Genomic DNA, 23,386 nt, shown 5'->3' with positions numbered 1-23,386 from the left:
AAGGATTTTCTCGGAGCTTTCTAGGAATTCACTCTTCCTGGGTGCATTTTGGTGCCTAGCCTTGCTTCTGTGAAAACCGAGGGTTCCTGTTGAGTTCTGCCTAGGTCTTCTGTGCCAGACTCTAATTCTCTAGCCTCTGGCAGTCACACTTGCCTGCCATTTTACTGACCCTGTTGGTCGAGCAGGCAAAGAACCAGGAAGACACAGCCTCCGCAGCTCCGCAGGAAAGCATTTCCTTGGAAATACTATCTACACCTCCTCACCCCCTCTTACAAGAGTATGTTTTGGTGCCGATGGTCCACCTGGAGTGTCATTCCATAGTTGATCTGCCCAAATCCCCAGTGAGAGGTATAATTAGAGCCTGGCATAGGCAACTCTTTGCGCCAGGTAAATGTGCCTTCCCTCTGTTTTGGAATAGACATGTCTTCACTTCTTTGACCTTCCTGGTGATGGCAAATTGAGATTTTCTAATCATCTTAAAGCATTAGCTCAAAGAAAGGGTCTGGTTTCTTTGGTTGTTTGTTTAAGGATTTAGCTGGCAGCAAAGGCTTTAGCTGGCAGCAAAGGCTCAGTGGAAATCTGTAGTTTGAGGGCTCTGGATTTTCTGGATTTCAATATAAGCCTATGCTGATAATTAAGGACTTTGCATATAAATTTCCACAATTGTAACAAAGGAAAGCTTCCACCTGACCCCCAGAGGGCCTCATTGGCTCCTCCAGATCCTTCTCCTGGGTGCTCATTCCACGTGAAGACTGGATTCACTGGTTAAACACGGTGTGGGACACCTCTGCACCAGCTGATTTTCCAGTTTTCAACACTAATCAAGCCAGGACTGGAGATCTCCATTTTCCTAAGTTCCCGGTGCCTACGAGCCCCTCTGGCCAATAGAAGCAGAAAATGAATTTATCAATCTAACACTGAGATCACTAAAAAACTCCCAAAAGGCTGGAGAGTGCAGCAGGAAAATAAGAGGTTAAGCAGCCTGAGCCAGGGCCACACTTATGCCGAGGAAACAGGCCAGCGATGAAAAATGCCACCACCAAAGGCTGGGAACGTGAGCCCTGCTGATGCTGGCACAACCAGCTGCCGCCTGCCCCGGAAAACGCCACCTCCTCTCGCTCTTCCACCAGAGGCCTGCCTGTCATCGCCAGCTCCTAACACACGATCAAGGATAGAGGCCCCTGAAGGTCCACCGAGCCTGGGTGCAGGCAGGCAGGGCGAGCAGGCCTCTAAATGTTGGGTGTTCTGTGAAAGCCGCTGCCTTCCACCAGTCTCAGAGTGAATTGTTCTCAGAGAGGCGAAGTAGGTTCACATCGTCTCACCAAAATTTCCTGCCACGGTATTTGCGAATACACAGGAACCAATCTTTATCCTGAAGGCACCTAATTTTATAGAGGACGTGAGAAATTGAAACAAGTGATCTCCAAGGCGGCTGCGTGTTTTGTGGGGGCTGCATCATGCCAGGACTATGAGTTATAAACCCTGCGTTACGTTTTGGCCCTACGTTGTTCTCGGCAGCTCTCTGACAGCATTCGCCGTTGTTGTGAAACTGAAGCAAGATGGATTCACTCACGACAGGAGGCTGTGCTCCAGCACTGGAGGTAGAACAGGAAACAAGACGCCAAGGCCCTGGCCTCCCGGTGGGACGCAGGTCAAGTTGGTCAATCATCAGGACATTTTCTTATGGACAAACGTGAAGGTGGACGAGGCTCTGGCGAGCCCTTGGGGCTGCTGGGATGGGCTGTCAGGGCAGGCTCACCTGAGGACGAGCCACACAAGCCCGGGGAGCACCTGAAGAAAGCCAGTTCCTGCCGGTCAGCAGCTGGCGCGAGGCCCTGGGGTCGTACAGAGCGCAGCTGCCTGAGGAAGGAAAAGGGGGCGAGGGTGTCCCCAAGGGACGAGGCTGGAAGGAAACATGAGGAGACTGGATCAGAGGCAGACAGGATTTCATGCTCCAGGCAGATGACAAAATGGACCTGAGCATAGTGGAACTGGGGCGGGATGCCCGGGACAGGGGGCAGCAGGAGTGACTGGTCAAGGATCTTTCTGTGGAGTGTGGCCTCTTAGGGGAACAAACACGGAGCCCTGAGCCCAGGCAGGTTCCAGGAGCAGCCCTGGTGGGAGAAGACGGAGGCTGAGACTTGCAAAGGATGAGCATGTGGACAGGTCTCAGATAGACATCGATATGATTTATTGTGGTGACATAAAACATATAATTAGCCATGTTAACCATTTTAAAGTGTACAGGTTAGTGGCATGGATTACAAATGCTGGGCTACCATCACAGCCATCACCAACTCTTTTACCACTCTTAGCAAAAACTCTGCACCTTGAAGCAACGACTCCCGCTTCTCCTCCCCTCCTGGCCCTGGTAACCTATTTTCTGTGTCTATGAATTTGCTTATTCTAGGTATCTCATGTAAGCGGATTCATACAATCTTTGTCACTTCTGTCTGCCTTATTTCACTTAGCATAATGTTTTCATCTTTCTCAAGGCATATAAAACAGAATTTCATTCCTTTTTATTCCACTGTGTGGATGTACCACATTTTGTTTATTCATTCATCTGCTGATGGACACCAGGTTGTTTCCACCTTTTGGCTTTTGTGAATAATGCCGCGATGAACGGTGGCATGCAAATGTCTATCTGAGTCCCTATTTTCAACTATTTTGGGCATGTATCTAGGAGTGGAATTGCCAGGTCATACAGGAATTCTGTAGTTAGCTTTTTGAGGATCCATCAAATTGCTTTCCACAGCAGCTGCAACATTTTACGTTCTTACCACCCAAGCACAAGGGTTCCAATTTCTCAATATCACCACCAACACTTATTTTCCATTTATAAAAATAATAATGGTATGTGTATGAAGTGGTATCTCATTGTGATTTTGAGTTGCATTTCCCTAATGACTAATGATGTTGAACATCTTTTCATGTCTTATAGGCTATTTGTATATCTTCTTTGGAGAAATGTCTGTTCAAGTCCTCGGCCCATTTTAAAATAATTGGGTTGTCTTTTTGTAGTTGAGTTGTAGGAGTTTTATATATATATATATATATTCTGGGATATTAAACCATTACCAGATATATGGCTTGCAACTATTTCTCTCCCATTCTGGAGGCTGTCATTTCACTTTCTTGATAATGTCCTTCAATGCACATAAGTTTTTATTTTGATGAATCCCAATTTATCTATTTTTTCTTTTGATGCTCATGCTTTAGTTGTCATACCTAAGTGAATCAGGGCTCGACTGTGTAAATGTGGATGATCACATCCGATCACAGAGACTGCAAAGTTGATGAAGCAAAGTGGGGTATTTTGTCTGATAAGGAGGGGAAGATGAAGAAATGAAGAGAAGTAAAGAAGAGAAAGAAAATACCTTGCTCTATGGCTTCTTTGCACCAAGTGAATTACTCATCTTTGGGTAAATTGCAATGCATATTTGAGTAATGACGGAACATGGTGATAACATTTGCATCCATAGGACCCCAATATATAAGTCTGGATTTTTTTTTCCACTGGGTTAAAAAACAAGCTAGTGTCCGCCAGCTGCCAGCTTTCAGCTCGCTGAGAGCTTTGCCTCAGGATGGAGTTCCAGGGGGAGCCAGGCGCTCTCTCCAGGAGGTGAAGGTCCATTTTGCAAAGAGCCAGTCCAAGGGGATCCTGATGCCACAAGCTTCACCTGCCTTGGGGCACCCCAAAAGCTTCTCCCGGGAAGGAAGTTCTCCTGGAGCCAGCACAGGTGGCCCAGATCGCCTCCTCCTTGAGGATGGAGGCAGGGGGTGTCTTTGAACCCCTTTTGGAAACGGAGGAGGAGGTGTCGGCTGCCCCTGGGATTCTCTTTTCTACGAAGTGGATCAGGCTGCACAGCAGCGGACAGCAGGAGCCTGGCTTTGCTTCACAAACCCGAGGGGACCTCGGGGGGTGACCGCTCCATCCCTGAACCGCCTGCCACAGCCAGACCCAAAGCCAGGGTTTCCAGGGCTCCAGTGGGTGTGGACGCCCCAAACCCTCAGCATAAGGCGGGTTCACTGCACTTTCAGCATCTTGCAAAGAAGGGGGCTGAGGGAGTGGGGTGGAATAATCTTCCACGTACAAGAAAATGTCACGATATGGACGTTAAAGAGGCCGAAAACTCCTCCTGGGGTCCAGTGTGCACGCACGAGCGGGGGCTGGGGACACGCCGCGGTGGCCAAAGCCCTCACGCGTGGGTGCCCAACCTCACCACACCTGGCGCGTCATCGCGCAGCCACGAGGCGACCCGTCCTCCGGCTGGGGAAACCGAGGCTCTCTCCCGAGGCCACCGGAAGGCGAGCAGGGCTGGGATTAAACTGTGGCCGAGTCCAGCGCCGCGCGGCCATCCCCACACCCACCGGCCCCGCAGCCGGGCTCCGTGTCCCCCGCGTCCCCGGGGGCGCCCCCGCAGGCCTGCGCCCGGCTCTCCAGCCGGCCGAGGCGCTGCTTCAGCTTCCTCTGGGCCGCGTCGTACTCAGCCAGGAGCCGCGCGAACCTGGTGTGCAGCACGTCCAGGGAGGCCTCCAGGAGCGCCACCTTCTCCTCCACGGCCGCGGGGTCCGGCCCGGCCGCGGCCAGGGCCTCGTCCATCAGGTTGTCCTTCATCAGGATCTGCCGCCCCTTCTCCTCCAGGGCCTTCTTGGCGTCAGGGTACTCAGTCAGCGCCTCCATCAAGTCATCCTTGGAGAGGCAGACGAGGTCGGAGTAACCGATGCTCCTGATGTTGGCTGTCCGCCGGTTCCCCGCCTTGCTGCCCCTGATGTCGAGGACGCTGATCTCCCCGAAGTAGCCGCCGTCCCCCAGGACCACGAACTGCGTGACCCCGTCGTCGGCCACCACGGCCAGCCTGCCCTCCTTGATGATGAACATCTCGCGGCCGACGTCCCCCCGCTTGCAGACGTAGTCGCCGGGGCTGAAGACGGCCGGCCGCAGCCTCAGCACCAGCTCCGCCAGCAGCCCCGCCTCGCAGTGCTGGAAGATGCGGACCTTCTGCAGCGTGCGCAGGTGCACGTGGGCGGCGATCTCGGCTCTCAGCCTGTCCGGGAGGCTCCTGAGCACCTCCTTCTCGTCCACCGTCTTCCCCTGGGCCCACAGGTAGTCGAACCAGCGGATGACCCGCGACTCCAGGTCCTCGGTCACCTTGCGGAAGCGCATGTACCGCTTGACGGCGTCCACCCTGGCCTGGAACTCGACCCGCGGGGCGTTCATGTTGGAGATCATGGAGCCCACGTTGCCCACGATGGAGGCGAAGATGAGGACGCCCACCAGGAAGTCCGCGACCACGAAGAGGTACTCCTCGTCCTTCACGGGGGCCGGGGTCTCGCCGATGGTGGTGAGCGTCAGCGTGGACCAGTAGAGGCTGTAAATGTACTTCCGGGAGAGGCGCCCGTGCTCGGGGCTCGAGACGTTGGGGTAGACCCAGGAGTCCGTCCCGAAGCCGATGGCCTTGGACACGGCGAAGTAGAGGCAGGCGTTCCAGTGGATGATGACCAGGATGTACAGGACCAGGTTTCCGATCCGGAACACGTTGGGGTAGCTGGTCCTGGTCTCCGTGCGGTCGAAGAACTCGAAGAGCCGGGCGAGCTTGAGCAGGCGGTTGAACCTCAGCTCTGGGTAGTTCAGGCCCAGCTGTAGGTAAGCCAGGTCGGTGGGGAGCAGAGCCAGCACGTCCAGCTTGAAGTGGCAGGTCTGGCGGTAGTGCGTCCACAGCCGGGCGGCGTCCCTGACCAGCAAGCCTTGCTCAAGGAAGCCTGCGGGAGGAGGAGGGGGTCGGTGCGCGCCCAGAGGCTGCCTCTTCTCTGACCAGGGCTCACAGAGGGGTGCTTTCCATCGTGGTTACGGGAGAGGTAGTTGTATGTGTATAGGAGAAGCAACTTCACAACCGACGTTTACCGTCGTTATGGAAATGCACTCCATTTCCTATACTAGGCTATTCTAATCTACTCTAGTTTTAAACACTGTAGGTCGATTTGCATACAGACTGCTTATGAGACAGTGCAAGGAATGGTTGTTACAGTTTTAAAGAGTAAAGGGGCGTTGCAAGGTAGTGGAAATGTGGAGAAGCATAGGGAAAATACACTTGTGTGACCTATGGACTGTGGCTAACAGAAATACTGTAATATTCTTGCATCAATGCCAAAATGTACTGTGTTAATAATGGGGGGCAGATGGAAAAAATATGCCAAATGTATGCTGTGGACCATGGTTGGTGGTCCTAGTCTGATGATATTATCTCATAATCTGTAACAAATGTTCCACCACAGTGTGAAGTGTTGGTGAAGGGGTGATATATGGAAATTCTACACATGTGCGCGATTCTTTTGTAAGTTCACAACCCCTGTAATAAAACTATATTAAAAAAATAGGGTGGGTTGGGGGAAAACACACCAAATGTAACCTATGGACCATAGTTAGGAATAATATTTTGACTGTGCGCTTGCATAGTTTGTAAGAAATGTTTTACAACAAGGCAAGCTGTTGGTGGCAGGGTGATGTATGGGACCCCCTTATCGTGTTATGTATGGTTTTTTTGTAAGTTCACTTTTCCTATACACTTGTTTATGTATGTTCATGTATGAATAATATGCTTTAATAAAAATATGTTAACAAAAAGTAAAGGGGGAAAAAGAAACAATAAGAAAAAAAAACATAAAGGGAAGTAATGCAAAAAAAAAAAGGGTCCTTTAAATTTGAAGTTGGACGTTGAAATGGGGATTTGCTTTATAACAGTTTAGCCAAAGAGGGGGTAGAGGATAAAGGAAACGTGTGGCACGTTGTTGGCAATTGTTGAAGCAGGATGAGGAGTTGACACGGGAGATCCTAATGCTTTTTGTGTATGTTTGAAAATACTGAACATTAAAAGAAATTTAATTTTAAATTTAATTTAGCAGGTCATGATCTATCAAACTGCTTTCACCAATGGGGAGGGCCCGCCTTTTAAACACACTGCTCAGGAGCACAGCGGTTAGGATCGCTGGGGAGAGGGGAGGGCTTTTAAAAATGCGAAGCCCGGGACCACCCATGGAGGGTCAGGCTGCTTGGGACCACCCAGGGAGAGGCAGGCTGCTTGGGACCACCCAGGGAGAGGCAGGCTGCTTGGGACCACCCAGGGAGAGGCAGGCTGCTTGGGATCACCCATGGAGAGGCAGCCTGCTTGGGACCACCCAGGGAGAGGCAGCCTGCTTGGGACCACCCAGGGAGAGGCAGGCTGCTTGGGACCACCCAGGGAGAGGCAGGCTGCTTGGGACCACCCATGGAGGGTCAGGCTGCTTGGGACCACCCAGGGAGAGGCAGGCTGCTTGGGACCACCCAGGGAGAGGCAGGCTGCTTGGGACCACCCAGGGAGAGGCAGGCTGCTTGGGACCACCCAGGGAGAGGCAGGCTGCTTGGGACCACCCAGGGAGAGGCAGGCTGCTTGGGACCACCCAGGGAGAGGCAGGCTGCTTGGGACCACCCAGGGAGAGGCAGGCTGCTTGGGCCCTCAACGAGGAGGTGTGTAACTGTGAAATCCCCTGGGAAGGCCCTGAGCTGCCCTCTTCTTGTTTTTTTTAGCCCCAAGCCCACACCAGGGTATAGAGACTGATACAGCGGATGCTTTTGAAATTCGGGCGAACATCAGGATCACCCCAGGGCCTTGGTAAAACAGATTCCTGGGCCCCCCCCCCCGTGGAGCGGGATCCCCAGGTTTGGGCGTTTCCAGCAGGTTCCCAGGTGATGCACCCCGAGGCTGCACTGAGGCTGGAGGCAAAACCCACGTTCCAGGTCACTAGGGGGGCAGCCTGTCCCCCCTCCCTCCCATGTCCTGTTACACACATGTTCACCGAGGGCCCTGCCCCCTCCCTCCCATGTCCTGTTACACACGTGTTCACCGAGGGCCCCGCCCCTCCCTCCCATGTCCTGTTACACACGTGTTCACCGAGGGCCCCGCCCCCTCCCTCCCATGTCCTGTTACACACGTGTTCACCGAGGACCCCGCCCCCTCCCTCCCATGTCCTGTTACACACGTGTTTGCAGAGGGCCCAGGGCAGGGCTCATGGAACTTCCGGTGGCCCCCGCCTTGGGTCGTCTTCTCCCAGCTCTGCGGATGTTTTCCTGGGCTCTGATCCATGGCCACATGGTTTCTGTGCCCCCCCCCCAGCTCTGCTAAATCTTAGGGTGACGGGGCAGGCGTCAGGGTCCAGGCAAGGGTGATTGTCTGGCTGACGCCTGAGACCAGGGGCGGCCGGGCCCACGGGCCCCTGCTGAGCCCCGTGTCCACCTCCCTGGGGGAGGCCAGGCTGCCCGGAAGCCCCAAGCTGCGTCACGAGGCCCCCAGGAGCGACGACCCCGGCCGTGGCGTGGAGGACGCTGGTGCCGCCGGGCTCTGTCACTTCCTGGCCATGGCCCGGGGTGGGTCACAGAGCGCCCTGGCGACTGCCGTGCTCGCGTGTCCTCTCCATGCAGCGCTTACGACGGGGACACGGGTGGTGCTCGCGAAGGCTGGGGCACGGCCTGAGGTTGCCCGGACATCTGGGGTGTTTGGATGGGCTGTATTGTGCCACTCTCGTTTTGACAGCCTTGTGACAAGCAGGGCCTCTGCCAGCTCACGGGTGACCCAGCGCCGTTGAGAGAAAGGTGCCTGCGGGCGAGGCTGGGGCCTACGCCGTTGTCCCCACCTGCTGCTGCCAGCGCTGGAAGCCGGGGCTGGAAGGGCCCCAGGAGACGCAGCCCCGCCTTCTTCCGGCCCAGGTGACAGCCTGACTGGCTCGAGGCCACAGAGAACCCAGGTGCCCCGCTCCTGCCCCAGCGTCCAGTGGGGGAGGGCGCTGGAGGCTGAGCAGCCGCCCGCAGTGCTGGGGGCTTCCCGGCCTGCTCCCCCGGAATCTGTCCCTGTGGGGCTTCCTGACTGCATCTGTGGACCCCGTGGCCGGTCCCCGGGGCCCGGCCCGCTCACCTGTGCGGCTGCGCACCAGCATGTCCAGGCCATAGAGGACATCTGCCGAGTAGTCCAGGAGCAGCCACAGCGCCAGGTGCTCCGCCTGCAGCTCGTCAAAGGAGGCCCTGGGCGGGTGAGAGGGACGCGCCTGCAGCGGCTCCACGTGGCCCGCTGGTGCCCGCCGCTGCCGCTGAGCCCGGGGCGGCCCTGGCCCCGAACCCCGGCGGACGCACTGGGCCCCGAGGGGCTGCCCTCCCTGGGCCATGGGACTCTTAGGAACAGGACTGGGAGCCCCCAGGACGTGCAGTTTCCCAAGCCCCATGCGTGGAGTCAGGGAAAGGGGCAAATTCAACAAAAACGATGAAAATTTCTGAGACATGAACAACCAGCCAGGCCAGCGAGCATTTCCTGACGTCTAGATTTTTATGCTCACGGAGACCGTACTCGCCAAACTCGGGAGAGCAGAGGCTCCGTGCTGTGTCCCCGTCCTGCAGGGGCTCGGCAAGACTCCAAAGCGCCCGCTCGATGGCAGACGCCCCTTAGGCACGTAAGTCCCCAGAGGAGTGGCTGGCCTGGGCCTCCCGCCCTGCAGCCCCATCCTGCCGACTTGCTCAGGACCTCCCCGAAGCCCACCGCTACACTCCCCCCACATCCTGGCTGGCTCGAGGGCACCCCAAAGCCCCTACATGCCTGGGGGCACAGAGGCGGCCTCCGCATACCTGTCCTGCGGCCCCTCGGCCCACCCGCCTCCTCTCCAAAATGCAGCTGCTCCCTGGCCGCCTCGTCCTGCTGGGACGGCCACTGCTCACCCTTGACCTCAGCACTAGCCCCTGCACCCTTCCACTTAGGGAGGGCGCTGAGCCCCCGGCTTGCCCTCAGGATAGCAGTAGCTCACCCCTGCACTACACCTGCAACCAGGCAGCTTGCTCACCTACGCCCCAAGTTCTCCATGATAAAAATTGTGTCAGAAAGCCTGGGGACCGCTGAGAGCCCCAAAGCCCAGGCTCCACTTCCTCTGTGAACTCCCTCTCCAGCTCCCTCTTTGTCTTTTGAACTTTGAAAACAGCTGGCCTGGGCAGCGCACCCAGCTAATCCAACGCAAAATCAAGCCCGCCCCCCCTAAACCTGCCCCGTAAGATGGACACCTCGTCCAGTGGATAGGAGGCGAGCTGACTTCCTTTGCATGTCCATAAAATTCACTTGTCATCCCGAAGCCACTTCCATTCTCGCAAATGGAAAGAACTGACTTCCTTTGCTGCAGCGAAACTTTGGTCCCAAACAAACTGCTGTCCTCTGCCAACATGACTCGGGCTGAGAGTGGCAGGCGGGCCCAAACGCCCCCAAGCGCCCCCCGGCCCTCAGGCTGCCGGCGAGGCGCCAAGCACCCCTCCCCTCCCCGTCCAGAGGGCAGCAGGCTGGCCTCGGCTCCCCCATCGCGCCGGGCCGGGGACAGAGCCAAAGGCCAGTTCTCCGCTGTGGAGCAGCTGCTCGCCCTGCACCCCCGCCTGCAGTGTGCTCAGCAGCCCCCCACAAGCTGGCTAGAAAGTCCCCAGTGCCCCCTTCCCCTAGAAAAGCAGAGGCTCGCCCCTACCTGCTCCCTGCACCTGCTCGGGTCTGCCCCACCCCACGCCGCCCGCGCCTGGAGCAGAGCTGGCCTTGCGCTGGTGCTGTAGGCTTTTTCAAGAACCCAGACACAAAGTAGCCCTGCACATTCCTCCTGCGGCTTGTTCAGGGGGAACCCAAACCCCAGCTTGTCCCTGAACCTCTGTCTGGCACCCCCTTTTCCCTCAGAAGGGAGCAGCCCACCCCTGCAGGCCTGTCCTGCAGCTGCTTAGAAAAGTCCCCGAGCCTCGGCTGAGCTCTAGGAGCGGCAGCCGCCGGCCGCCTGGGGGTCCGTGCTGGCGCACACCTGCCCTGCAGGTGAGCTGCAGCTTACCTGCGTCCTGCAGGCTGGCTCGGGGACCCCCAGAGTGCAGACCCAGTCCCTGAGGAGCCGCCCCTGTCCCCGCATCCTCACCCTGTGGCACGCTCACAAATGCCTCACCACACCCCTTTCCCTGGAGGGGGAGCCCCTCACCCTGATCCTTCTCCTGCCACCTGCCTGAGAGCCCCACGGGGTCGGGCGCCTGATGGGGCTCTTTCAGAGCCTCCTGGTTTTACAGATGGAGAAATGCGGGCACCTGCTCCTGTCCGGAGGTCATGGGTGGTCCAGACCTCGGGCCCCCGAGGCAGCCCCTGGGCTGGCTGCCCCCGCCCGCCCGGCCCCCCTTCGGTTCCTCAGCAGAGCCCCCCTACCTGCACACGAGCAGGCACCAGTTGTAGAAGACGGGCAGCGAGATGACGGAGAGCCAGCGGTAGTACGCGCTGCTGGATGGGTCCACCACCGCCGCGGCCGTCTTCCTCCTGAAAGCGCAGACACAGCGCCGGTGTGCGAGGGGCTGGGGCGAGCCTGGGGGCCCCGGGGCGAGGTCAGGTGGATGCTCCGGGGGTGGCTGTCCACGGCACGGTCCCCTCAGTCTCGGGCGCTGCATGGAGTGTCCCCATGCCAGGAGCAGGCTGGGAGAAGATTCCGGAGGTCCCTCCTGCCCTGTTCCCCTCTCCCAGGAGCCCAGTGTGAGCGAGGCCGACTAGAAAACCACGGGGACGACCTTCCCCCCAACCAGGTGACACACCCGCAGACCTCAGGACGCTTAGAACAAAGAGGCGGCGTGGCATCCTAAAATGCTGATTACCAGGCCCACCCAGAACCCCTCCAGGGCTGGGGCCTGGGCACGTGCACTTGGACACCACCAGGGTGCCTGGGACAGCTCTTCTTCAGGCAGTCGGGGCCCTGGAGCGGTCACTGGGAACGGCCCCATCTCTGCGGTGTTTTCTCCCGAAGGTCCCAGTGCACCCTTGAAACCCACTGTGCGTGAGTCACCCGGGGTAGGTGCGCCCACACGAAGTGGAGGCGCCATCTCGGGTGCTTTCGGCTTGCTTTCACAGGCTGTCCTGGGGGTGTCTCCCCTGCCACCCCAAACACCTCGCCGAGCTGCTCCTGGCCCTGGAGCTCCCCAGGTGCCACCCGGCCTGCAAGGTGCGTGGGTCTGGCAGGGCTCGGCCGCCCCGACAATTCTCTCCCGTGGGTTTGGATCAAGGCCGGTGAGCACAGAATCGCCCCGAGCCCAAGAGAAGCGCTCGGCCACCCCAACGGCCGTGAGGACCCCCGACGGCTCCCCGAGGCTGCGAGGCCCCCCGTTAGCTGGAGCCCCCTTGAGTTCCGGAGCTGGGGCAGGACTTGCCCTCACTCCAGGAGCCTCCACGATCTTGGGGAGCCCCACCGCCAGCCCGAGCACCCCCGGGGTCGACGCGGAGGCCCGGGGGTCGCTCTCAGAGGCCGGAATCTGGACGCCTCTCGGGCCAGGGACGGGCTGGGCGGAGCCCCTCTCTGGGGGCCGCTTCTGTCCGGCTTCCCCTCCTGGGCGCGCCTTGCCTTCCCACCCTCCTCTTCCTCCCTCCTCACCTTGTCACGGGGGACACAGGGCGACACTGTGCTTTGCAGGCCCCCCGGGCTCCTCCACGGGGAGGGCGGGCTGCAGGGAGGAGAGGAGAGGCCCGCAGGGGGCAGCGGCTCTCGATTTCATCACGGTGACCGTCCCGTGAACCTCCACAAGACCCCCTGAGGTCCCTGGAGAGGCCGTTCCTTTAACTAAATCCCAAGATTCTGACTGTTCCCACCAGCACCTAGGAAGTCACCAACTACCCGCTGAGTTAGACACTCTAGGCCAGGAAGCGGAGGCACAGAGAGGGCAGGTAACTCGCCCGAGGTCACAGAGCTCTAAGGCGGCACCCATGGGGCTCGAGGCCTTAACCAGCGTCTACACTGACAATGTCGTAGGTGGGTACATTCCATGCACGTGCGTAGGAAAAGGGGAGGCCATCCACGCACGCTCAGAGGGGACATCCCGATGGCGACATCTGCTGCTCGGGCGCAGTGGCCTCGGCCGGGGCCCACAAGCACGGCCAGGAGTAGACGGATGAAGTCACTAAGGAGAGGAAGTTGGGGAATTGCCCCCTCCCTGGAGTTCTGCACCGAGGCCTTAATTTCAGAGGCCCGCAGAGGGCGCTGCTGGCGAGCTCAGGGGGCGCCGCGGGGCACGTGGGACCCTCCAGCGCGCGACCCGCGCTGTCCCCAGAGGAGGCGCGCGGGCTTACGGGCCACGCCGGCTGTGTTTGGGGACGGTTTGTGCAGGGAGGGAGGAATTACTCAGCACCCACGGGACCAAGAGAAAAGTCCAGAAAAGCGGTGGAAGGATGGGATCTGGGCGCCCCTAAAGAATGATTTTCGGTCTCTCTGTGCCCAGGTGGCTCTGTTGGTTCCTTGGTTCTCGGCCACGGTGTGAGCCCAAGATGTGAGCCCACCTGAGAAGAACGGAGGGGCTGCTGCACCCCACGCCGCCCCCCGCCCGCGCCCGTACCCCAGGGGGGAGGGCCGCCCAGCGCCTGCGCGTTCCCGGGCGGGCGCCTCAGTGCAAGGCTGTTCCACGTCAGGCTTGGCTTTCACTCAAGCACATGTCACAGCAGCTAGGGTTTTGCAGGTGAAATCATTTCATTTTTCTTGATTGCTGGAATCAGAGTCTCTCGATTGAATGCAAAAAAATATGCAAGAAAGTTTTCATGGAAGGAAACAAAAAAAAGTTCTATCCGAGGAATGAAAAGGAAAAGAACAAGAAAAAGACCTGGCGCATTCCTCTGTTAATTGCAGGTCAGAAACGAGCGTTTCTTGCCGATGTTGGTGATGTTTCCTCTCCTCCCACTAAGACCCTCTCCCCTCCCCCCGAGGTTTGCCATAAGGCAGCAGCGTTGCTCCTGGATGGGGGGCCGCCACAGGGGCGTGGACAGGAGCCAGCGGCCGGGGGTCTGAGTTCGGTTTCAATGCTTGCGGGGAAGCGGCTGATGGGCTCGGCTAAAACCCGGCCTCCGGATAAACAGGGATTAACTGTTTGCACATCCTCCGCATCCAGAATTCCGATTGGTCTCAAATTCCACTCGAACCGGTTCACTTCAACTGACAGAACGGAAATGGGCCTGTCACGCCCCTGGCCCTGGGCGGGTGAAGGGGTCATGTGCCCTTTGCCCCAGCACAGACGGGTACAACTGGCCACCCTTGTCCGCCAAGGGTGCCCCAAGGCGCCCTCCCACGAAAATCAAACCGCAGGACGCTTTTCCGATTTGCAGGGCGCGAGGCAGTCCCTGGGCAGACTTCTCTCAGTGTTTACTCTGTCCTGTCCCCTGGACCCGTTCATCTTAAAGCTTCAGGTCCTGCCACTCGCCATCCGGTGCAAAGGGGGACTGGCTTTGCACTAAACTAGCTGCTCATTTAAAGTTGAATTTTGCGCGGCGTTCCATAGGAAAAATACCGTCGCACGTCGCCAACTGCCAGCACAGGCTTTGGACACGGCCGGTCCTTGCCGAGCTGGAGGGGGCTGGCCTGACAGTGGTCCCCGCAGGCTGGCGCATGGCAGACCCCAGGCCTGCATCCCCAGCCACCTCTTCCACGATGCCCAGCACCAGCCAGATGCCCTTTTGGCCACTTCTGCTCACCTTGCCCAGTGCACGGTCATCTGAAATCCCCCAGGGAATCCCTTGGGAGGAGAGAAAGTTCAGCTTCTCCAAGTGCTACTGTCACGTTCCCATAAGGCCAAACCCACACAGGAAAAAGGAGCAACTGACTGGACATCCACCCTCAGAATACACTTTGCTTTGCCAAAGGGATTTCGTCTAAAAAACAAAACAAAATAAAAATCCCCCTCCTCCAGGAAGCCTCCCTGATTGACAGCAGCCAGCCTGCACCATCTCACTCCTCTCCCCTGTCCGAGCTTTGGGCTGGGCACCAAGTGTCCATCCCAGGTGTGGTCCTGGCACTGGGTGTCCGTCCCAGGTGTGGTCCTGGCTCAGCCTTCTGCTCATCTTGTCACACTCAGAGGGGGGCCTCTCCCCTCGCGGGAGGTCGTGGAGATGTTAGAGCCGTGAAGGCAAGGAAGGCTTTGCTTGCCCAGAGGACCTGAGCCTGTCGTGCCGGCCGCCCCTCCTGCTCCACCTTCTCTTCCTCCTCTGCCGTCCTTCCTGTCCTCCCGTCATGTAGCAAATGGGGCGCGGGCTTCTCACGCCCCGGGAGGCCTGGGCCTGGGGCCTGGGGCGGCCCTGTCCACCTGGGCCCCCCACTGGGGCCTCTCCCCAGCTCCTCCCCACAGCCCAGGGAGCCAGGACGCCGGACGTGCACGCTCCTGTGCAGACCTGCCCCGGGCTGCCGCCAGGTGTCCTCACACGCACCCGCCCCACAAGGGAGGGCGGGCAGGCAGCTCCGAGCAGAGACGTTTCTTTGTACGCTCTTATTTTTCCTTAAAATCTCTGTACCAGGAAGCAGACTTGGCCCAGTGGTTAGGGCGTCCGCCTACCACATGGGAGGTCCGTGGTTCAAACCCCGGGCCTCCTTGACCCGTGTGGAGCTGGCCCATGCGCAGTGCTGATGCGCGCAAGGAGTGCCCTGCCACGCAGGGGTGTCCCCCACGTAGGGGAGCCCCATGTGCAAGGAGTGCGCCCTGAAAGGAGAGCCACCCAGTGCCAAAGAAAGTGCAGCCTGCCCAGGAATGGAGCCACACACACGGAGAGCTGACACAGCAAGATGACACAACAAAAAGAGACACAGATTCCCAGTGCCGCTGATAGGATAGAAGTGGTCACAGAAGAACACACAGCGAGTGGACACAGAGAGCAGACAACTTGGGGAGGGGGAGGGGAGAGAAATAAATAAAAAATAAATCTTAAAAAAAAAAATCTTTGTACCTTTCACAGTGCCCAGTATATCCCAACGCACCAACATGGGAGTAAAACCGAAGCCCCAGGAGGTGCCGCCAAGCCTCTCCTGCAGCTGCGGGAGCTTCCCGTCCCCAAGCGAGTGCGTTCAAGGAGCCACGCCCGCCCGGCTCCTAGCTGCACAGAAGGCATGTCCTCTGGCAGATTATACGGGCACCTTCCGTTCTGCAACAGCCACGCCGTCCTCCCCTTTAACTCCCAGAAGCCTCAGGCCGAGGGACTCAGCCGAGAGATCCTCCAACGCTTTTTCTGAAAGTAGCTTCCAGCCAGGAACCGGCCAGCTGGGCTGAACTCCCCTGGCCGCAGGGCTGTCCCCTCTGCTGCTCTACACAATGGAACCCATGCACGGTGGCCGGGGGGCCCGCACACCCCCCGGGAGGCCTCTGGAGGTCCAGAGAGGAGGGGAGGGGCACAGCTGTGTAGGGGGAGGGGGCGTGGGCAGGGGCGCGCCTGTCCAGATGCCAACTTTCTACCCGCACCGGACCCCTCACCCAACCTGGGCAGGGGCCATGCCAGGAGGTGCCCAGAGGACCTGGCTCTGCAGACCCTCCTGCTCCCCCAAAATAGCCGCTTTCCCCGCGCCCGCTGCATCCCCACCCACTGGCCTGTGACCTGGGGACAGGGACGGTTTCTCCTGAAAAGGCTGATCAGTCTGAGGATGTTCTTCCTAGAAAAATGCGTTTCCCTGCACAAAACTGTGGGTGCCCCTTAGGTTTCCCCCAAGACTGAGCGAGATGGATCTCGGCACAATCTAGGATGGGGTTCCTGCGATGGAGAGCATCTCCAGATGCACGTCTCGGGACACAAATTCCAGGCTGGCGCTCACAGGAGCTCGGGGGGGAGGGGTCAGCGGCTGGGGAGGTTGGGGACGCTGGCTCAGGGTATCCTCTCCCGCAGGGCTTCCAGGGGGCACGTGTTAGGGTGGCCGCGCCCCCCACTTTCTCCGAGGTGTAGCTGCCGTGCGCGGCCCAGGCGGCTCCGCCCCTTGGGGTTCCTTACCTTCTCCCCCTGCCCGGCGGCTCCTGGCTGCCCCCATCCGACTGGACGTTGCTTCCTGGACTGGACACCTCCTTGAGCTCGGTGCCGTGGAAACGCTCCAGAAAAGCGTCGGGTCCGTGGTCCTCCGGGCGCAGGTGCCTCGCAGCCCAGGCACGCAGCGAGACGATGAGCCGGGACAGCCTGGAAGGGCACAGACAGGTGGCAAGTACGCAGAGGAAGGGCCGGTGCAGAGCGGGGCATGGGCCTTGCATCCCGGGGGGCAGAGCCAAGGGGCGAGGCCTCGCTCAGGGCTCGGGGTAACACCTGCCTCTGGCAAGGCCAGGGTCCTGCAGGAGGCGTCCACAGGCGTGTCCACTCAGCTCCCTGTGCCTGGGGGACAACCCTTTCTAATGACCAGAAAACAATCACGGTGAAAAGATGCTTGAGTTTAGAGCGAGTGGAAGGAACGGGTGCCCAGACCTGCTTGGTTTCCTTCCCCATCCGCTGCCTTGTCAGTTTTGTCTCCCACCAGCTCTGTCTTCTGCCCATGCCACTGTGCCCTCCCATCTCCAGGCCCTTGCCAGGGCGGGCTCCGCTCCTCGGAGAGGGTAGCACAGGTCCTCAGAGCCGTGCTGGCTCGCTTTCCTGCGACGGGCCTGTCCCCACCCTGCCCCTACCCTCTGTGTCTCTGCCAGGGGGGCAGCTGTTTCTTGGCTTTGGGGTCCCCTGACTGGGCAGCTGTAGGTGTCCCCGTTTAGAATCAGTTCTGAGCAACGTGGAACTAAGTTGTGAATTGTCACCCACCTTGATCCCAATCACCCTCTTGTGAGCTTGGAGGGAAGGAATCGAAGCAGGAGAGCCCGCCACGTGCAGAGCTGCTGGCCTGGAGGTGCCCGGCCGGCGGCCCCTTTTCTGAACGTGAAGGGGTGGGACATTGTTCAGACCGCCCAGAGCCCCCTCCCCCCACCTCAGCCAACCAGACCCGGGATGGGGCGCTGACAGGCTGTCCCCCGAGACTCTGGGATGCGGCTGTCAGCCTCGTGCCTGCTGATGTGCGGGCGGGGAAAGCCCCTCTGTAAACCGGTCGTGGACCCCCGTGAGAAGCTGGGGGCGCGCCCTGCCCAGGCCCTGCCACGAGCCCCCGCAGCTCCACTTCCACGCGTGGCCCGAGTCTTCAGCGGGCACCACTGCCTGCCTGGCCCTGCCCCTGGCCTCTTCCTTTGAGCTGGTTGGAAGGTGGACTCTTTCTGGGAGCAAATAGCCCCCCCGGCAGCACAGGAGGAAAACAAAAACCCCGAAATCCCTTACGGCCCAGCCGTAACGACACCGTCAACGTTAGGTAAGTCACAGTGAACGGCAACAGGCCAACGGAGAGACGTCCGGTGGTACTAGGGACAGTGGCTAGGTAAAGCCAGGCGTAGGAAAAAAGGATCGGGAGGTGGAAATAATGAGGCCAGCCTTGTGGGCACCTGACACCTCGGAGGGGGGCACGGCCAGAACGTTTTCCAGGCGAGAGCCGAAGAGGTGGAGTGCCCCCCCAGGTGGGACCCAGGTCCAGTTCACCTCTCAAGGGGTGGCACTGTGACGTCAGCACCCACCTGCGCCACCTGCCGAGGCTTTCCCCCTTGCTGGGCCGCCCTCGGCACCCTGGCCCACCCTGCGCCGGCCACTGGCTGGTCTCACCCCTTCCCTCCCCGGCTTTGGCTGAATTTTTTCAGAATTGAGCAAGTGCCTTGATATTACTTTTTATGGGAGCAATTTCAGGTAAAGGCAGGGGTTCTTCAACTTTCCGGAGTGCAGAGCCCCTGGCCAAGGGGCCATCTCTGACGGCGAGGCTCCTGCCCCTTTCTTCCCACATCGACGACCCTGACCCCCCACCGCCACTGCCTGAGTCGCAGCTCCCTTCTCTCTGGCCCGGTCCACACCTTTCCAAGGTGAGCGCGGAGGCTGTCGCTTACCTGGCGGGCCCCCGGCTGGTGGCGGAGGCTCTCCTGGAGCCGGCCTGTCCTCGGGTCTCCATGGCCAGTCCTGACTGCTGTTCTGGTGACGCAGCCTCACAGGGCGAGTGGGTCCTAGGAAATCAGACACACAGCGAAATTGATTTCACGCGCATCCGTCCCGGGAGTGAGGCGGCCAGCTGCCCGCTCAGTGGGGAGAGCCGCCAGGGCGCAGCCTCATCACAGGGGCTCCCACGCCAGTGCAAGTCCTGGCTTTTGGGGCACAAGTGGCCTTTTCTTTCTAGAAAGCCTAGAAAAGGCTACTTACTGTCCAGGGACCAGGTGAGAGGGGGTGAGCCAGCAGCAAACGTAGGCATGGACCCCATCAGAGGAGGGGGCCTGGGTGGGGGGAGGTCTCGGCGCCACCTCAGGCCACAAGCAGTACACAGAGTGAGTCCAGAATGAGGATCCTGGTGCAAACACATCTCTACCGACCAAACTCCCATCCTTGAAGGCCAGCTCCGGGCAGCTCTGGGCAGCTCCTGGCAGCTCTGGGCAGCTCCAGGCCAGCTCCAGGCCAGCTCCGGGCAGCTCCAGGCCAGCTCCAGCCCAGCTCCGGGCAGCTCCAGGCCAGCTTCATGCCAGCTCTGGGCAGCTCTATCTGAGCTCCAGCTCAGCTCTGGGCAGCTCCAGGCCAGCTCCGGGCAGCTCTGGCTAGCTCTGGGCAGCTCTGGACAGCTCTTGGCAGCTCTAGGCCAGCTCCGGGCAGCTCCGGGCAGCTCTGGGCAGATCCGGGCAGCTCCAGGCCAGCTCTGGGCAACTCTGGGCAGCTCTGGAAGCTCCGCGCAGCTCCAGGCAGCTCCAGGCCGCTCCAGGCCAGCTCCGGGCAGCTCCGGGCAGTTCTGGGCAGCACCTGGCAGCTCCAGGCCAGCTCCTTGGTGAGGCCTTGCCACCCTCCCCTGCCCTGTGCATGTGCTGCAGCTGCAGTGGCCTCTCGTGTGTGCCCGGCAGCCAGAGTGTGAAGAGCAGGGTCCCGGCCCGTGGTACGGAGCCGGCCCAGGGCTCCGCACACAGCCTCTCCCCAGCGGTGCACAGACGCTTCGGTGGTGACCCCCGTGCGGTTTGGCTGTACTGGAGCTGGGCATGGGCCACGCTGGTGCAGCCCGGTCTTGGTTGAATTGTCCAGCACCAGACCAATGTGTTTGGGGATATTTTCCTTTCTTTTCCTTTGAAGTCTCCTGGGACTGACGTTTGATCAGCCTGCTTAGAAGCAGCCAGCAGCCAGCCTCCAGGGAGTCGTGTTTCGTTCTCTGAGTCAGGAGGAGCCCAGGCAAGGCGAATTAATTCTCCCGCATGACCCACTTCAACCTAATCAGCCTCCTTAGCAAGGCGAGAGCTCGGCTTAAGCAGAAGGCAAGAACTAAGGTCAGGGGACGCAGATTTGGCTCAATGGATAGAGCGTCCCTCCTACCACATGGGAGGTCCACGATTCAAACCCCAGGCCTCCTTGACCCGTGTGGAGCTGGCCATGCAGCAGCGCTGATGCGCACAAGGAGTGCCCTGCCACGCAGGGGTGTCCCCCGCGTAGGGGAGCCCCACGCGCAAGGAGTGCGCCCCATAAGGAGAGCCGCCCAGCGCGAAAGAAAGTGCAGCCTGCCCAGGAATGGCGCCACCCACACGGAGAGCTGACGCAGCAAGATGACGCAACAAAAAGAAACACAGATTCCCGGTGCTGCTGCCAAGAAAGCAAGCAGACACAGAAGAACACACAGCGAATGGACACAGAGAGCAGACGACTGGGGGGCGGGATGGGGGAGAGAAAGAAATAAAAAATAAATATTAAAGAAGAAAAAGAATTAACGTCGGGGAGCAGGCCCCGTCTTTCCTGGTGAGGGGCCTGGAGCCGGGGGTTGGGCGACATCTCGAAAACCGGCTGTTGGGGCTGCTGAGCTGCTGCCCCCTCCTTCCTGCAACGTCCCACCGCGAGCCCGCCAGCTGGGCCGGCATACCTCCAGCAGCGGGGAGCTCACTCCCCCCGGGCGTCTCCAGCCCGTCGGCTGCCGCTGCCCCTGCCCGCAGCCTCCCCAGGCCAGGCCTCCTGCTTCTGGGGCCCTGGGCGACGCCCTCTTCCACCCGGCAGCGATCAGTCGTCACAGCGGTCACACCCTGCCGCCTCTGGTTGCCCCGGATCCCGCAGCGGCTGGAGGGCTGGCAGCTCGCCGCGCCTCCTCGGCGCCGTCCTTTCTCTGTCGCGTGTGTGCTGCCCGCCGCCCCCGCCTTCTCCCCTGGCTCGGGTGTGGACGCCCTCACCTCCAGGTTTCTGTTGGTTCCTGGTTTTTCAGGAGCGGTCCCGTCGCCGGCGTCCACCCGCCCAAACCCAAAAGCCCCGCAACGCCAGCTGCTCCCCCCCCCGAAAGCCCCACTAGGGCCTGTGCTGCTGGCTTTTGGCACTAAGCGGGGGCCCCCCACCGCCCCTGCCGCCCGAGGTTTGGGGCTCTCGGCCCGTGGAGGCCTCGCTCGCAGCTCCTTTGCATTCACGAGCCCCGTGACCACTTCCTGATGCTTCCCCACGTCGCCCACGTGCGTTTCACCATCGGGGCCACGCAGAGGCCCCACCAGGGAAGACGCGGGCTCGGCGGGGCCGACACGCGGGGCCCAGGCCTCAGCCCGGGGGGCAGAGCCGGGGTCTGAGGGGCGTCCCGGCGCGTTTCAGAGCTTCCGGGAAGCTGCCTCTGGTCTCCGTGGACGGCACCGAGTGGCCCTTAGGCTGCATGGGGCGTGGCGGGGCCGGTCCTGCTGGTCACCGCCAGGGCCGTCCCTTCTGGAGGCTGCGCTTTGTGGGCGTGGCTCTTCACTTCCCAGCCCCCCGACTCCTCCCCCTACAGCCACCACGGATGGCCCACCCCTCCCCCTGCGGCCGAGCAGCAGCCCCCCCCCCCGCCCCCAAAGGAGTCTGCACCCCACACGGTGGGCGCCCGGCCCCAGGCACTGAGGTGGAGGCCCGGTGACTCCACCCATCCGGGCCCCCCATCCCGGCGCGGACCTGCAGGGGGTGGCAGCTGGCGCTGGGGATCCCAGGGGGGGCGGCAATCCCAGGAGAGGGCGTCCCCGTCACCTTGGGGGCTTCTCGGGGCACCCGGGCGCCAGCAGCCGGGGTGGCGTCTGTCCCTGAGGGCCCCGGCAGCACCACCGGCGGAAGGGGTCCCCACCCCGCGTTCCAAAGCCTGCGGGGGCCGCGCTCAGATGTTCGCCCGCTCGGGGGGGCCTGCGTGGAGCCGTCCCACGCGCCCATCGGGCCAGGGCCGCCCCGAGGCTCCCCCCAGGCCGGGCGCTGTGTCCGGGTGGGCAGAGCCGCGGGGTGGGCCACGGCACCCGGAGCCCAAGAGCGGCCGCGCGGCGCACCCAGGCGGTCGAGAGGCAAGGCTGCGTCCTCTCAGAAGCGTCACGTCTGCGCTGACCTGTAAGGAGAGCCGAGGCCGGCGAGGGGACGCTCCCTGAACCGCGGGGGGCGACGGGGGCCCCTGAGTGGCCATGACGTGGATGTGAATTTCGCGCCCTGCTGCCTCCAGGGCGGGGCGTGTGGGGACCAGCGAGGACGCCCAAGGGCCCTGGGCGCGCAGGCGTGCAGCGCGCGCTCCTGGTTCTCCTGCCCCAGGGGGACCCCGGGCACGGGCGATGGGAGCCCGGGCACAGAGACAGGCCTCAGGGCCTGGGGAAGCCGACCGAGGGGGGGGTCTCTCTGCGACAACAGCTCTGGCCTGGGAGCAGCACGGCAGCGACCCAGATTCTCTGCAGGACACGGACCCCCGAGGGCCTTGAAGTAGGGACACCAGGAGGCGAGCCCGGGGCTCGGCCCCACCCCCCCACCCCCCGCCCCGGCGCGAGCCGCCAGCCCCTGCCGCACCGTCGCTCTTTCCCGGCTGCAATTCACCGGAGCCGGCAGGCAGCTCTGACGCCCTCAAGTCCCCTGAGCGGTCTAAGCAGGAAAGAAGCGCGCAGGGCCCGTGGGTTTACGTGCGGACTTTCCAGGTTATAAACGTCCTGTTTTCCTTTGAATGAAGAGTTTTCATCCTTCCTCATCCATAGGAAGATTATTATAAGCTTTAAATGAGAAACAGAAAACCAGACCTCCAGTGAGGGGAGCGCCGCGGGGCGCGGCGTGGGCAGGCACGGGCCACGCGGACACTCCTCAGGGAGCCGGGGGACGGCCACGCGGACACCGGGCTTGACCGCGCCGGGAGGGACAAGGCGCACGGCGTCTCCAAGTACACGGGTTCACAGGTACTTCTCCCAGAAGCTTCCCAGAGGGACTCGAATTTCAAGGCGAAGAGCTGTGGTTTGTCCACACACTTATTTTTTTTTCCCCCAAAAATAATGACCTGAAACTTTTGGGTTCTATGTGAATGTCCCAGATACTTGGTTCAGATAAGTCTTCCGTGGAAACCGAGTCTGCTCTGGGAAGCAGGGGCGGGGGCCCAGGCCCAGCCTCGGTATCCCCACCCTGCACACACAGCCACACTCCTGCATGACGCCACGGCACGTTTTCTGGAAACTTCTGTCCAGTAATGCACCCCGGCCTCCATAAGGTAGAGCTCATGAAGGACGCGTGCTCTCTCTCTCCTTTGAAACCCCTGTAGCTTTTCATGGAATTCTCTATCAACCCACCCTCACCTTTCACCGCGTGAG

At 60.5% G+C, this 23,386-nt stretch overlaps 1 protein-coding gene across 2 annotated transcripts in view; it reads right to left on the bottom strand.

The window, feature by feature from the left end:
* Positions 1-2,169: 2,169 nt before the first annotated feature.
* Positions 2,170-23,386, bottom strand: part of CNGA3 (cyclic nucleotide gated channel subunit alpha 3) — a 36,151-nt gene continuing 14,934 nt past the window's right edge. For both annotated transcript variants that reach the window (XM_058278132.1, XM_058278133.1), the window contains exons 3-7: positions 18,722-18,835; positions 16,785-16,964; positions 11,226-11,333; positions 8,949-9,055; positions 2,170-5,766 (exon numbers count right to left, since the gene is read on the bottom strand). In XM_058278132.1, coding sequence (XP_058134115.1) covers positions 4,328-5,766; positions 8,949-9,055; positions 11,226-11,333; positions 16,785-16,964; positions 18,722-18,835 — 1,948 coding nt within the window. In that variant the 3' untranslated portion in view covers positions 2,170-4,327. The remainder of the gene's footprint in view (positions 5,767-8,948; positions 9,056-11,225; positions 11,334-16,784; positions 16,965-18,721; positions 18,836-23,386) is intronic.

The sequence above is a fragment of the Dasypus novemcinctus genome, chromosome 17 (genome assembly GCF_030445035.2).
Source record: "Dasypus novemcinctus isolate mDasNov1 chromosome 17, mDasNov1.1.hap2, whole genome shotgun sequence".
In the NCBI taxonomy this organism is placed as follows: Eukaryota; Metazoa; Chordata; class Mammalia; order Cingulata; family Dasypodidae; genus Dasypus; species Dasypus novemcinctus.
This window is presented reverse-complemented; position numbering and strand designations above follow the sequence as displayed.